At 37.7% G+C, this 16441-nt stretch overlaps 1 protein-coding gene across 1 annotated transcript; it reads right to left on the bottom strand.

Moving 5' to 3' along the window:
• Positions 1-1209: 1209 nt before the first annotated feature.
• HTATSF1 (HIV-1 Tat specific factor 1) lies at positions 1210-16242 on the bottom strand. The gene is made up of 9 exons (XM_076346945.1): positions 16059-16242; positions 12004-12208; positions 11636-11683; positions 10293-10447; positions 9055-9218; positions 7291-7390; positions 6698-6787; positions 6059-6196; positions 1210-5664 (listed from the first exon to the last, which is right to left on the bottom strand). The coding sequence occupies exons 1-9, from the start codon at positions 16224-16226 to the stop codon at positions 5380-5382; spliced, it is 1353 nt and encodes a 450-aa protein (XP_076203060.1). The 5' UTR covers positions 16227-16242; the 3' UTR covers positions 1210-5379.
• Positions 16243-16441: the final 199 nt, after the last annotated feature.

The raw sequence follows: 16441 nt of genomic DNA, 5'->3' as shown, positions 1-16441 counted from the left end.
TGCAGCCATTCCAGAAATGCTGAATCAGGGTCAAATTTGCCAGTGTCAGCTGGAAAAATGCACTGGGGAACTAGAGTCAAACTGGTGACGTTATGTCTTTTATGCAGTAGCTTAACAGTTTGTTTACTCACCCAGAAAGTAGGAGAGCACAATCCAATTCCCTCTGCCTAAATACGTGTGAATCCGCCCTCTGCCATCTCCCAGAACAACTTAACTACCAGGCTGTGAGATTTCCCAGGATGGTGCTTAGTCTTCTATTGACACACTCTTTGCATAAACACATTTTCTTGAGACAGACTGGATTCCAGCCTATCAGCAGGGCAAGTGCCCTCAACATCTCAGTCCCTCTTTCTTTGCTCCCCTTTGCTTAACTGTTTCATACAGCAGAGATTTCTTCTGCTAAAGCTTTTCAAGACCTCACTCAAGAATTTCCTCTTAGGTTGGCAGTTAGAGCACTCTAAGGTTGTTAGATGGCATCCGTTTAAAGCTCCTAGGTGAACACCCCAAAGAACTACTGGGTAAAAATGGGATTATCATCCCTGTTCCTTTGTAGTATAGGAATTGAAACAACTGACTTCCAGTGCTTTTTAAGCATTCAAAATGTTAAGCTTTGAACAACCAAAAAAAAAATTAAAAAATCATTTCTGAGAATAAAAATTGAAATTCTGCTTGTCCTTAAGAAACCACACACCCCCTCCCAATCTCAATTGTAGCTATGGTGCCTGCAGCCATTCCTCCTGCTCCTTTTATCTTCATGCAAGGTCCACTAACACACCGAGCCAGAGTGAAGTCTGAGACAAAACCCATAAAGAGCGAACAAATACCATGTCCCACTGTGAACACTTACAGTTCTAGCGACACGTATACTGGACTCCAGTTGGAAAGCTCTGGCACGTTAACACATACGCTTTATAAATTAAAGTCACTGTGCACCAAATGCTATGGTACCTTTTACTGAGGAAACAAGTAAGACAGATACATTATCTCAAAACTAATCAGAAAAGACTTGTTTTGTTCACGAGTTTGTTTATTAAAAAGGTAGTATAAAACACAACCCCTTTAAGAAACAAAATTGAAGACAAATCAAGGGATTCTCAGATGCTGTCACAGGTCTCGAAATTATTAAAATATGATTTTTTTTTAATGTTGCTTTTCTAAGAGATAAACGGTCAATTTAACTTATCGAAAGAAAATAACCTGTCAGAAAAATTCCAAGTCAACTTACTGAAAAGTTTAATCTAACAATATACTTTCATAATACAGAATGAGCAAAAAACAATTCGCTGCAAAAGATTTCATAATTCTATAAATATTTTACAGAACTTTCAGAGTATCCTGACAGTAAGACTTCAAGCCTTGTATAATGAGCACTAAAGTACACACAAGTCAAATCAACACAAGTACACAACTTACATAATTCATTTATCATACTGCAGTATATTTCCTCAAATTCAGAAATAAAAATAAGAATTTAAAATCCAATTAAAATCTATAGGTGGTTTGTTTGTTTTGTTTTTTAAAGAATTTCATTAGGTTATACAGTTCAAGAATTCAGGGTATGGATATCGATTTTACTGGAAAATTTAAAGGCAAGTTTGGGTTTCTATGAAGCATCCAATACCTTTAAGTTTTCTTAAGCAAATTAAGCTAAGTATTTGTAATTGTAAATAGATTAACCTTAACTGAATAATGTCTAGGACATGTTTTAGCTAAAATGCACTGCATTTAACATACTAATGATTTTAAGTGAATTGCAATCCTTATACAAAATGTAAGTTGTACGAGGGACTGAAATTCAATTAAAAAAAGTAATTAAAAAAGTCAGCAGGAGAAACAGATAAACATTTTGATGCAAAATGAAACTAATTCTCTCTTTACAGCTGCATATGAACATTCGAGAACCTGCTACAACTTATGTGCCTTTTCTTTTGGGGCTTTTTGTTTCCAGATGGCTACCTTGGCCATGCTCCTCAAACCATGTCATCTCTGATGAATACTTGCAACTCCGTACAATTACCTTGCCAGCAAACCACTAAACAGCATTTGATTGTAAAGCAAACTACCAATATATCTTGAAGCTAAGCAACTGATTTTGTATTGCATGGTTAAGAAAGTGATTATCTATGCTGAAGTATGCTGAAGTATCAGTTAATACTCTTTCCCCGCTGTTATATTTAAGTGGCTTCACATCCGTTTTGTTACGCTGTGCAAATGAGTAGAAACAGCTACTTCTCTAGGTCAAAACTAAGCAACAATGATTATCCACAAGTTGTTTCAACCTGCTGCTAGTTATTGTTTTCATAATATATGGAGGGAAGGAGACAGTTTTTCTTAAAACGAACCTCTCACCAAAAGCCTAGGTATGAAGGAACACGCAGTATAGTGGAACGCTGGAACGGAACCTAAGAAAAATTAGAAACTGAGCAAAAATTTTGATTTTGTCATTTCTAATGAGCAAGACAAGTCATTAGAAAGCACTTTTAATTAAAGAACAAATATAGTGAAAGTTACATCGGGGTTTTAACTTCTTACCAATTCATTTATGATGCTGCTCAGTCAGAAAAAAAATGCAAGTTTAAAAAGCAACTCAGCTCGTTCAGCTTCAGATTCATTAAAATTTGATATTAAACATTACTGCTCTGTACTACAAGATTTTCATAATCATGCGTCAAAATAGTAATTTTAACTTTTGTGAAAAATTTTAATTTATGTTTAATTTATAAAAATCGGCATCACTTAAGAAAGGAAAACATCAAAAGAATTTGGTCTCAATGAAAATCTGCTGAAAAGAAAGTCACAGCTGCATTAACCTCTCCACAGACTATTAAATGCCTCAATAGCTCAATGAATAGTTTATAAAAATATATTTTTACATTTCACTGGGGAATAACAGAGGTAGACAAAAGGAAAACACCAGTTTGAGTGTAATGCCGCACTTCAGAACAACGTATTTGCATGGAAAAACAGCTTTTATTTTCTTAGGAATCCTAGTTAATAGGAAAGCCAGTAAAGCATTTGGTCTCAGTCTTTGCCCGTGCTGTACTTCAGCGTGAAGTCTAGAGGAAAAGGTGAAAAGACTAACATCACGTTTGACTTCTGAAGCAAGCCAATCAAATTTGTACATCAATTGGAGAGAGGAAGGTTACTGCACATATAATGATTCTTTATTTTTCAAAGTCTTTTTTCAAACACTAACACTAACCTTATTTTTTATCTGATACCATGATAAGGCTTCATAGAACTGTACAATATTTATACATTTGTCAATAGTTTCCCTGTATCAGTTGCAATTCCACTGTAAAACAGGTGATTTAACTGTGTAGAGTGTTATATGACTAGGCTCTCTTAAAAAAAAAAAAAAGGCTAACAAAACACAATAGTCTTAACAGATCTAAAGCCTGGAGTCTAGAAGCTGGAAGAAAAAAAAAAAACAGGAGCACTGAAAGCAATACCCACCACATTAAATTACACTCTTCATATGCCAAAACCTTCAGCCCTCAAAGGTCTGTGGTGCTTACTGCCAATAAAAATAATGAAGGCAGAACCAACACAACCCAGAGATGTAACCTGAATATGCCACTACGTGCAGCTACGCACCAGGCAGTATTTCAGATTCCCTGAACTGTTCCAACACCTGTTTTGCTGAAACATGCAATTTGCACACTCGTAAAGATGAGAAAATGGTCTGTCTTAGCTGGCAAGAGTTACAGCTGCTCTTTATAATGCAACTCAAAATTGGAAATTTGTCATGCCAGCTTATAATGAGCCCCCAGACTTTTAAACCCTGAATTCAACTATCATCTCTGTTGCGAGACCAGATTATTTTGTCACAAAAAGATAAGATTTATAACCACAGTGGCAAGTGTTAACTTAGATGCTCTGGTTGGCATAGCTACCCATACATATTGATTACATATTAAAAAAAAACAAAACAAACTTAGTACCATATAGACTTCTGGAAAAAATATAGATGGTAATCTCAGAGCACGAAGTTTGAAAATACCAATTTTCAGAGTATTCTGAATACTTCAGGATGGAAATATAATAATTACCATCTATGGTTTCTTGCAATCCAATATGAATTAAAAAAATTCAAAAGATCCTCCTTACTAGTAACCACCCATCTGAACAGCGTGCTATGAATTTAGCACCAATATTTTAAATGTTTAGTGCCTAAATCTGTATTCTTCTATCCTTAGGTATCAAAATAATGGGATTCTAAATTAAGAATTACTATGCCCAAAACGGCTCCCCCAAAGTTATTTTTGAAAGCCTGCCACTTACTAAGATATCTAAAGTTAGAATGTCTTCTAAATCCTTGCTTTTGGAAAATATTTCTAAGAGGGCTAGCATTTGCTTTTTCCACATAAAAGAATATTATTTGAAAGCATATTTTCAAGTATTCTAACTTTTGCACAACAAACTGTAGTTCAAGTTGCCAAAAGCCTTTAAATTTTATGAAATATAGGAGATCCTCCCCATTTTGAAGAGTATGTAAGGCTAAACTAAAATGTTGAAGGGAACTCACACTCATCATCTAACAAAGTCAAACGAAAACCTTTACTCTATTAAAGCAAAAACTAAACAAAGCCAACTCATCATTCAAAAGCCTATTTTGCATACAGACCATGAGAGTTTAAAGATCAGCCTTATTTCATTACGGCCTAGAATGTGTGTGCTCATGCATTTCTAGTCTCCTTGATGTAATTCCAGCCTCAACAGAAGATCTAAGCAGGGGAAGAAAAAAATAATTTACTGAATGCTGTGATTTAATAATCTATCTTCACGCAGTTTACCTTACATTGGCTATGGCAACCTTGTTTGTTTTTCACTTCCTTTAAGTTTGCAACTTGGTACTACTCTTATCATTTGCTACTTAATGCATAGCAACATATCCAATGCATTCACCCTTTAAGTATCACAGCATCTGTTCCATAAAATGATCCAAAGTACTCAGGACAGGAATCATTTTTACGGATGAGATACCAAGTTCCAAGGGGTACAGGAAAATTAACAGTAAAATCCACAAATCTTGTAATAGCTTTGCGTTACTTAAGTTACATATAGTTACATAAACTTAAGGGTTGGAACATATTTCACACTTACATAATGAAACACTGACAAGCATAGTTAGAACAAAAGAAGCCTGATGAGCTTTACTGCATTCTTGGCAACTTGAGTTACTTTACCTGAACAGCCAATTAATACAAACTTTTAGAACCTCATTAAATACTGCTTTTAATGAAAACTTCAAAGCACACAGCTGATGACATTTTAATAGGCATATATTCATATGAACATTGTCTGCAGTCACCCTGAAGAAAGGGATAAACTCAAACATCACCCTAAAAACCATGCTTTCGTAAAGCATTAAGGATGTTATGTATCTGCTTCAACATCACTGCCTGCAAGGCTGCTGTCTGTAGATGGAGCACCATCTTCGTTAATGCCCTCACCATTATTCTCCCTCTTATGGGCTTCATCATTTACATCCTCCTTAGATGTGTCATTAACTTTTGAAGCTTGTCTGCCTTCAGGCAGTTTAACACTACTTGTTGCGGAATCTGAATCAGATGTAGTTTGCTGCTCCTTTGCATCAGGATCCTCTAAAAATGATCCCCACACCTTGAGCCTTTCTTCCCTTTCTCTCGCAGTCTCCTCCACCTATTAAAGATATGTTTATACACATAATTTCAAAGTCATACTTGTAAAAATGAGTATTTACACAGATAAAATTATACGAACATTTATATTGCAGTAATACCTCAAGACTGCAATAGGCCCTGTTGACTGTGAACTAATGATCTGTACACCCCCTGACTAATCTTCTAAGTTTACATCTCCAACACACAATTTTTAACATCAAACATGTCCTTCAAATTTTCACTAAATTGAATAATTAAGGATGATTTTTTTGGAGACATCCTAGCAGTTTTTGAGGAGAAGCAAGATGGGGCAGGGGAAGGGTATGAGGATGAGAACACAAAGCACTTCTCAAATTAAAACAGATTTACAGTTTGGAAGAAATATTCGATGAAATAGGACCATGAAAGGCTACCTGATAATCCGTTACACCATCCCATGTTTCAGCACTAAGCTGACGTCCACCAAACCACCTTCCATTTAGAGTTAGCTTGCACAGATCAGCTTCTGTTGCTTCTTTAAATGACACAGAAGCCACGCCATCAGGGTGTCGCTGTAAGGAGAGACAACTTTCATTTAATAGTTTTCTGAATAGTGTATTTATTCCAACATATTTTAGATTGTCTTTCAAAATCCATCAGGATATAGCTCTATCCTGATCATACATAATCATGTTTGAAAAACTCAATTTGCAAGTTTACACATTTCCTTCTATTGGTACACAGAACAGACTTTTTGAACACATAAAACAAACAAACATTTCAGCTAGTTTAGCTACAAATAAATGTATTTATAAACTGTCAAAACTTGTGACATGTATCCAAGTTACTGGGAAGAGTTAGAGTTTGCCTTCACATAGGCTGAAGTACATAGGTGCTTATAAATTAATTTCCAAAACAGCTAATTTTAAAATAGTGGAAGATCAGGTCAAGTTTCCATGAAATAAACACAAAAAAGCAAATAAATGCTCCACTCATACTTAAAGAATCCTAAATGTTTTGCACATTTACACATTACATCAATTCTGCCTACACAACTTGTAAAAAATACCTACATCAAATATGAGAACCTTCTTTACTTGACCAAACTTTTCACACTCTGTCCGCAGATCTTCTCTGATCTCATTTAGCACTAAGGGATCCTCCTGCAATGCAATCACACAGGTTAAACTGAACAGAAGCACTTACTTCTCTCAGCTTTATTTTTGCCCAATCACCAACAGAACGCATCTGCCAGTCTATCAGAAGTTCATAAATTAAAGTGTTGTTATGCTGCATTTTCAAAGCCACTTGGGAGTTGGCAGACAGCCCTTATTTGAATTTAATAAATGCTACTAATTAATAAGGCTTCTCCATTCTAACACCGTTACTGTCTACTCCTCTTTCCATCCCAAAAAGGAATATTGTCAGGATACACACAGTGAAAAAGGCCTATTTAAAAAATATACATGAACATCTTTGTCTTGCTTTTTGGAAATAGGTGAATGAATTTTAAGCAGATGCTTGGCACAGGAAAAAACCCTGCCCAAACAGTGAATTTAATTTTGTTCTCATCTGCTTAGAATTTTGCTAAAATTCCTATGGCAGAAAGTTCAGACAACGTTAATTATAAGAGCACAATTTACAGTAGCAAACTGCATCTTCCTACCTCAAAGTCCTTTGGGTGAAACATATTCCTGATAATAATGATGCGTTCATGTCGCATTCGAGTTGCGCCATCTTTCTTCTCAGGCCTCCAATCCAGCTGTCTAATGAAATGAAGCAACAGTAAGAAGATATTGTTGCGGCTCTCTTCAGTTTCTACAAGTATTTGTTGAAAAAAAATCATTAATTTGGCATTTCTTGCAATACATCAACTAAAACATGTATTTTGACACAAAGAGTTAAGTTACTCTTCTAAAAAATGCAATAATCACCCAGTTTTACCACTTCTTCTACAAAGCAGTTGAAGTTTTAAGGTACTTAAATGCTCATAGAGGGAATATAAATTATTTTAAAAATCAAAGCATTTTCTTAAACACTGAAAAAAATAATCTTCAAGTTTTAGTTCCTTCCTAATATCAGGTCAGACACAGGAATCAGCTGCTGCCAAGTATAATAAAAATGTCAGTATTTTACCATTTTTTCCTAACTTGTTTTGTAAAAAAGGAGATCCGCTATTCCCTTTGGTAAAATTTAACTGCTTTTATTTAAACAAACATGCAAGAACACCTTGAGTCTTACACAGACATCGCTGCAAGATGTGTCTTGTTCCACAGTGTACAGAGCCACTGCCACAAACTAGCAGTGTAACTCAGGGCACCTGTTCTATGACTTTACCTTCTCACAAAAAATGTTACTTCTGGTAGAAATGTCTACTTTATATCCTATTACAAAAAAAGGACACATTCACTTACACTTCTAAATCTCAGAATCTTATATTTGGGGGGGAAAAAAATCTCATTTAAGTTCCTTCTTGTATCTGCTACTTCGGCTGAAGAAAATTTGGATTTCCAATGAAGGTAGTTGCAAGTAAATTATGTTCTTCAACTCAAAAGGAACACCAACTGAAGTCAGTTTATTCACACAAACTGCTGTCAAATGCAAGTTCATTATTTTCATACTTCTCCCTCCGCACTGGAGACTTCTTATAGCAAGAATTGGCAATGTATCTCTGAGGCAGATACATTTCAAGCTGCTTTTATTTTTAATTGATAAGATGTCAAGTAGACTTTGTTCCCTTTAACTATGGCAAAATACTTTCGCATTACTATTTAAAATGTTTAATGGAATGCTGCTTTCATTAAAATATTAAAAGTCCTATATACTTAAACTTTTTTCTTCTTTAATCCGCATCTTCTTGGTTCCAAAAGGCAGAAAAACAATTTTTAAGTGACAAAAGCAACGAATCTAGGTACAAAAGCAACGAATCTAGATACAATTAAGAAAACCACGTATCTTATACCGGAGAGAGAGGTCTGGGGGAATCTACAGAGATATTTTAGTATTTGCTCCTACGGAAGCTAGCATCTCTTGCCCTTTGCAACGAGTAAAGTATGGTACAAATAATATGTGAACAGCCAGAGTGTTATTACCTTAAAAAAGTAAGCCTAGATATGGTGACAGGACTTGCACACTCACACACTGAGAGAAAAAAGTCTTTTATCTCCCCAGAGTTGAAATATTTTCTTCTATAACTGAAAGGACCTTGGTTCCCTATGTATTATGTTAGTGTCAATCACGAAGAAGTTCATTATATCAACATTTAATTTCGGAGTTCCTCCCCTCCAAATGTGTATTATTTAAGCTATTTTGCTGTCAGAGAAGACTTCAATTTTTGCATAACTCTTAGCATTGCATTTGAAAGAAAGCAGTGCTTTACTAATAGCACTTAGAAATCAAGCAATGTTTTACTGAAATAAAAAATACAAACTTCTGCTGTTGAGACAACTTCTTCCTGTAGTCTTTACATTTCTTCTTCTTTTTGCTTGCATCATACTCCCCCTTCAGTTGAAACTTTGCAACTTCAACGTGCAATTTATAGCCTCTAATTTCTGCCTCATCCAGAAGTCTCAATGCAAGTTGAACTGATTCTCTCTATTTGAAGATAAAACAGAACACAAGCTTTAAAGCACATGGCACATCAAATTATTCAAATAACATTTAATTAAGAATATTGTGCTAAGAATCAGTTCCCTGTCACTGAAAACTGTAATGCCATAGCTCTTCCAAGTCTCTTGACACACAGTTGGCAATGCTTTCTTTATCAAAACCAAGTATTTCTTTACCACTGTTACAGCAGATTAATGCTCCCAAAAGGAACTGCATACATTTCATTCAAATATGTCACAAAAACTAATCTGCAATGGTCAATCATGCTGATGAACTTAAAAGCAAAACCAAAAAAAATTCAGGGGGCTGATTTTCTATAAGGCTTGTATCACTCTTCCAAGATCAGCAGATGTTGAGGCTCTGAAGTAATTTTTAAAGTTTTCCTAGAAGTCCTTTAGGAAAGGACTTTTCCTTATAAAGACAGGCAGACTGTCTTTATACTTGTGCACTAAACAGCCCTAACTACTAAAATTTCAAAACTAGCATAGACTACAAGGCAGTTGATTTAGTACTTGCCTGGTACTTCCTGCAGAATCAAAGCAGATTGCACCTGCAAGCACTAACTTTCCAAATGGTTCACAAGTGAAACACATGAAGGAAACAGTACTGCAGCCTAAACTTTTATAGGTTAATACAGAATGCAAGAACAGTCCTGAACCTAACCAGCTCTCAACTAAAAGCTGTAAATACAGGACTACAGTATGCTCCTTCCTGACTCGTTACTTCTGTACTCTTGGCCACCCAGTGGCATATTTTCAAAGTAAAAGGTGAAGAGTCCCCCATTTCACCCCATAATCACTGGCACCCAAGACAGGAACATGTAGAGACATGTTCAGCAGGTATTATGGACATTATCGGGGGAGGGTGGGGGTGGCTAAGAGGAAACAAATGAGGTGCATAAGCAGATAAGTGGGCGGTTCTGGAATAAATCTTTAAAACAGACACCTAAGTTTTAAGTTATAATTCAGGTATTTCAAGAATCTTCTGAATATGATTCTGAAACAGTGGCCACAAGTATCTTCAACGGGAAGGAAAACTGCATTTCAGTGCACCACTGACCTTTAGATAGCAACAGAGGCCATCTCCTTTAAGATTTCCCTCCTTATCTTTGTACAGTTTGATTTTGTGTTCTTCTGTCTGAGGATCTCTCATAATGATACCACATTTTGACATGACTTGTATAAATTCATCTTTTGTAATGTCTGGAGGTAAACCTGTAAAATAAATTAAAACAGAAGGCTTGAGTATGTTTAATTTTTTTTTTTTTCTTTAAAACCTCATCAGAACAAAACCTCCACAGTGTTTCTTTAAATGAAAGGTATCAAACTTAAGGACGAAATTTTACATACACTGTAAGAAACCACTGCCCTTGGGACCAATATTTTTGGTATTACCTTCTAAACATTACTTCATACCAATATTTTTAAAATCCTTTTACTTTTTAATAGGTGTAACAAAGAGCAACATCTTTGCGCTCCCTAATATGCAGACCTAGAGCCTTAGTGCTATACATGATACCGACATTGCAGTGGACACAATGGCCTATGCGAATGTAACTACCCTGCCCGAGTTTTAAGTTCCACTGCACCTCTAGGGATAGAAGACAAAAAAAAAGCCCAAACTATAAACAGACGACTATTTTCTCCAGCCACAAATTCAACAAAAAAGCAACTGGTAATGTACGGAGTTTTTAAAGCCTGAACTTTGAATTGAGGACAAGAAAAAGAAAAAAAAAAACAAAATGGAGGAGAAAATTACGTCACTGTTCCACACTAGTTTGGTCGGGATCAAGATTTTTGAGAATTCAAGTGTGTGCGTTTCTGTGACTGCTCAGAACTACCAAATGTACCTTTCTGTATGCACCTAAAGATAGCACCCCGACATCCAAAACAGGTAGAGAAATACCATAGTAAATGCACAGTTTCATTTGAGCTTCCCTGTTACTTGCTCATTCTATTCCCAGCTTTTTTTTTTGTACTTACTGTTTCCTCCTTATCTAATAATTTAATATGTGTTTATAAAATAAAATAAAAATTAAAGATTAATTGATGTGTATAGTCAATGCGCTATCTTCTTATAAACTTGTTCTCATTATCCTATTCCTTAGGAGCTTGCAGAAATTGTTTTTCTTGGCTGTACCTTACTTAAAAAAAAATTAGTGACTTGGCTGACACAGCTCACAGAATATCACATTTAGAAGATAAAAGCATGGAGTATGTCCCTTATATTACTTTCCTGCATCTGCAATTTAAAGGTCACAAAGACATTATGCAGTCAGGAACATAACATTAAGTAGCTTGCAAGTGGCAGACCAAATAGGTAATATTAGAAGTCAGTGAGACATATACAAGTCTCTTTCACCATCTTTAGCTCAAAGTAGATAAATAAATGCTATTACTTACCAGTCACATAAACGTTTGTGTTTCTGTCTTCTTCAACATGAAACCATCCTAAAAACAGAGTTTTAATTCAGTTATGCCAATATATTAAACAAGGGAGCATACACTAATGTTCACATGCCATCAGATTTCTAAGAATTTTTGCTTGCCCACAGGAAAAGCTCTGGACACGCCTTAATTTGCCTTTTTCCCCACCCTGTAGATGGACTTAGGAGGATACCTACGGAGTACCATACAATTTTAAAGTCATTCTGGAAATTTTCAGAATGACCTATATCTTTGCTGTACATGGTAACACTGAACAATCGCCAGTTTCTACTCAGTACTATACAGGTTGCAGCCTACACAGAGGGAAACCCTTTGTCACTTACCTGGCTCAAGCTTCCGTTTTTCTGCTTTTTGTTTTGGCTCTGTTTGTCGTGGTCCTTTCTCATTTGCTGATGGTTGTGTTCCTGATGTCTTAGAACTTACTGGTTGCTTACTTTCAGCTGCTGTGCCAGAAGCAGATGAACTGTCTGTATCATCTGCATGGAAGCCATAGTTGGCGTGATACGTTGCCAGGAAATCTTCTGTTATCTAAAAAGAAATTAGGAAAATTAATCCAAAGTTTCAAAGAACTACAAATTCAGGTTTGTAAGTGTTTTAATGTTAGTGCATCAATGATGGCCATTTTCTAATCCGGCAACATAGAAAATAACAGTATTTCAAAACTGTTTTTAAATCATCTTTGTAAAGCCATACGCACAACAAAAACAATCAGTTCAGGCACTACCCGAACTAGACTAACATACCAATTCCATACAGCACATGAAGTTTTAAAACAAATATTTCACAAGTTCTGCCTTTTTCCAAGCAAAGCTTTCTGCTTTCAACATAAATTGGATTTGCCTGAAGGACAGAAGCCAAGTGCTCCTGACCATGTTGAAGAGATAAAGTGACACTGAAGGTAAGCCAACAACTTATCCACAGATGATGGAATGACTGACATTTGTAAGCATCAACATTTTCAGGGATGACATATTTTGTTGATAGACAATAAATATTGCACTTAGACAGAGACATATCTTAACACACTGTTTACAAGGCCGTATACTCTATATCCTGCTAACAGAGAAATAATTACCTTGCTCTTTTCTAGAGAGAGACTATATTTGGATAGAACATAAGGTTGGCTAATGTCTATCTCTTAGAGACCAAAACAAAAAAACCCTACAAATTACCCCCAGTATTTCCAGCCAGGTAAGTTTTAATACTAGCCACTAGCAATAACATGCAAAGAGATAATACGTCATAGCTGATTTTATTAGCATCACTGCACTATGAAGTACTTTCTGCAGTTACACACTCTGAAATTATTTATCCCCAAAGCTGAGCCTTAACCTTTGAAAATTTTATCTGACTCTGACCCGTGCTGCACTTGCTTCATCTGTATTCAAAAGGGAACAAAGGTTGATGTCATTAAGCTACTGTAAGAGAGTGGCATAACAGGCAGCAGTAAGCGTCAATGATAACAATGCAATCTCTTATCTTCCGTAGTCATTTGAAGCTTGATGTTTCACCTCTAAGCTTTTATTATGACAAATAAAAAATGCAGAATTGACAGTAGTAGGCTTGTCATGAATAACACAAGATGCTGTGGAGCCCCATATAACTTAAAAATTTAGCATGAAATAGCTCCTACACTAAACAAGATTTGCAACGCACCTTGATCAGGAATGTAAGCAGCTGCTCTTACAGACATAACATAACATAATGTCAAGAGAAAGGAAGAGTACAACCGCCTTTAGTGAAGAAAAGAATACTCTGTGTTCTAATAAGGTTTGTTATATTTGACACTAGCAATCTTAGCAAATCCTTAGTTTCGCAGTTGATTAAATCCAGAGAATTAAGCTTCTAAACTTTCTGGTGAACAATATTATTCATTTTCATCAGAGAACCTACAGATACATTCATGATTAAACCTGCAACAACTAGCCACCTTCCTGCAGCAGTATTATGTTTCAACTTCAGGGGGAACCGCATTCTCCTGTAAAGCTAAGTTTATTCTTAGCAAATTACCTACCACGGACCATCAAATTTTGCCAGTCAATAACAAAGGGGGTTTTTTACCATAATATGCTATCATCCTACCATATATACCATTGCAACTACTTCATTTTAAAATGCGTTTTTACAAGTATAAAGGCTTTTATTGGAACTTATGTCATACCATGCCTGCATGGAAGACAAGCACTCACAGAATTTCTCACTTGGGGCTTCACTACAGTTCTGGTGGAGAACATCACAGAAAGAGATCAGTTCTACCTCCACACCCACACAGTTGTACAGTTTGGGGCAATTAAGCTTATAAGAAAAGAAATACAATACTACAGGACATGCTAGCATGTAATTAACTACTGGCCACGCTGAAACAGAAAGGAATAAATTAACCAAATAAAGAACAGATACCCTATGCTTACAGAAGACATCCAACATCTGTTTTTTCACAGCAAGTGATGAAGGAAGGCAGATGAATTCAACATGCGATTTTGTGCTATGTCTGTGAAGGACTGTAAGAAGTTGGTATCCATCAATATAGTACCACTGAATGAAAAATCGTTAAATAACGCAGAAAGTTGCAATCACTTTTATTAAATACTTGACTGTCTCCAAATTTTTCTGAGGAATGTTGACAGTTAATATCATTAACTTCTTGCACTGCTTTGAAACATGCTTTAGTAGAAGCTCAGCAGATACTCTATTCCCAAAGTAGAGTAGCACTGCAATACCAGTCGGTAGATGATGATTACTTAGGCCAGTCAGAATATTTTAATCTTTTGTCAGAGAACAGAGATAAGGAATTTTATGACTGCTAATGGAGTAGAGAAAGAACTACAACTTCTGGCTCCTGCGGTCTCAAATCCATTTTGATAAAATATGCTATTGAATAATCATCAGCAAAATGAAGTAACCTGAGATTCTATGATAACTAGCTTGGTGACCTATCACATAGTGCTTCACAATGACTCTTTACCAGCTTCTACTATACATCCTATTTACTAATGAACCTTGCTGTTCCTATATAATCTGTCCAACCCTTAATGTTATCTCCTCTCCAAGATGGAAATTTGAGGTAAGAAAGGCATTTAGGAAAGACCAATGCTCCTGAGAAGAAGAGATAAATAAAAAAAGAAATTTAAAAAAAAAGAGAACCCTTTTAAAAGTTACCGTGCCTACCGGCTATAGCACTCCACAGGGAGCCAGGGATACTCAGCTCTCCACTGCTCCACTTTGCGAGTCTGGATTTCTCACATGTCTTTACCCCTCCGTAAGCCATCTGCTACACGGACACCTTACTAGGTTTACACACATATAAACTTGGCACTACAGGCTTCATTCTCACTCAGATTCTCTGAATTGCAATATATTCAGAGTCACAAATAAGAACTGGCGCATTATGTTTATGAAGTATATGCTATAAAGTGTCTTAATATTTGTAAATTGATTGCCCTCATCTATTGTTATACAGTAACAAAACTACTGTTTCACTTGCAGATCAGTAGATTGGCTCAACACATTAAATCTGTGTCCCCTCTCACCTTGAAGAACCACGTTGTTATAGCAAGTTCATTTTTTATACTTAAAATATTTAATAAAAAAAACCCAAGAGGAAAACCTGTATCGTGTTTCCATTCTGTGCAATGCCTCTAAGCTAAATACACTTAATTTTCATGTGCATTTCCAAGATCTAAGGAGAGGGAACAAGACAACTTTATACACGCATTGCTTTCAGATAATAATAGAAGAGGGATATAACAGTCCATTTTCACCTAGACCTCTTAACAGACTAGTTCACTTCTTCACTGCCAACATTAAGACAAAGATCACCACAGCTACTGTGATAAAAAACCCTAAACATGCCAAAGGCAGTACCGATTCGTTAAGATCCACAAATATAACCATGACTTCATGCCAGGCCCGAGCAATTCTACAGATTCACAGCCAAGGAGAAAAGCCAACCTACAGCTCTTCACAACAGAAGAGCAGAAAGCAGCCGGTTAGGTTACAGGCGGAGACAAGGCCAGCTGCCGTGGCTTTGCCTGGAAAAAAAAGAGTGTTTCAGTGCTACAGAGGCTTCGCAGCAGACATCTACTTGGCTGAATCCAGACAAGTGAGACAAGACAATCCACACTCTCTCCGTGCTGAAGAGGCCCAACATCAGCTGTTCCTTCTTTCTCGCCCTTCCCCGGGGAAGCTTCGGCATGCCACGGGGAAAGAGCGGCCCCACGGCGGTGTGCGGGCGGAGGGAGCGGCGCCCCGCGAGGGTCCCCCCCAGAGGGCCGGGGCCAGGCGAGTAGGCCGCTCCTCACAAGGGGAAGGGGGGAGGGGGACCGAGCGGGCCCGGCCGGCCGCCCGCAGGTAGCGCTGAGGCTCCCCCCGCACCCACCTTGGGGAACCAGGCCTTCTTCTCCCGGTCCCACTCGTAGGCGGCCCCATCGGCCGGGTCCACGTAGGTGAAGGGGTCGGACTCGCCCTCGCCCCCGGGCTCGGCCTCGTACTGCTGCTGGAGCTGCAGCTGCCGGTAGAACTCCTCGTTCCCGTCCTCGCCGCTCATCCTGGCCCGTTCGACGGGCCTCGGCGGAGGGTGGGGTGGGGGGGGGGGGGACGCCCGCGCCGGGCCTAGGCACCCGCGCCGCCGCCGCCGCCGCCTGAGGCGCCCGCTCGCCCCGCCCCTCTCGGCGGCGGGGCCGGGGAGCGCGCGGGCACGCGCGGCCGGGAGCGGCGGGCGCGCGCGGACCCTCTCCGCCTCACGCGGCCGGTGACCGTCCC

The sequence above is a fragment of the Aptenodytes patagonicus genome, chromosome 9, assembly GCF_965638725.1.
Source record: "Aptenodytes patagonicus chromosome 9, bAptPat1.pri.cur, whole genome shotgun sequence".
Taxonomy (NCBI): domain Eukaryota; kingdom Metazoa; phylum Chordata; class Aves; order Sphenisciformes; family Spheniscidae; genus Aptenodytes; species Aptenodytes patagonicus.
Note: the sequence above shows the minus strand (reverse complement) of the source record. Positions and strands in the feature narration are given on the sequence as shown.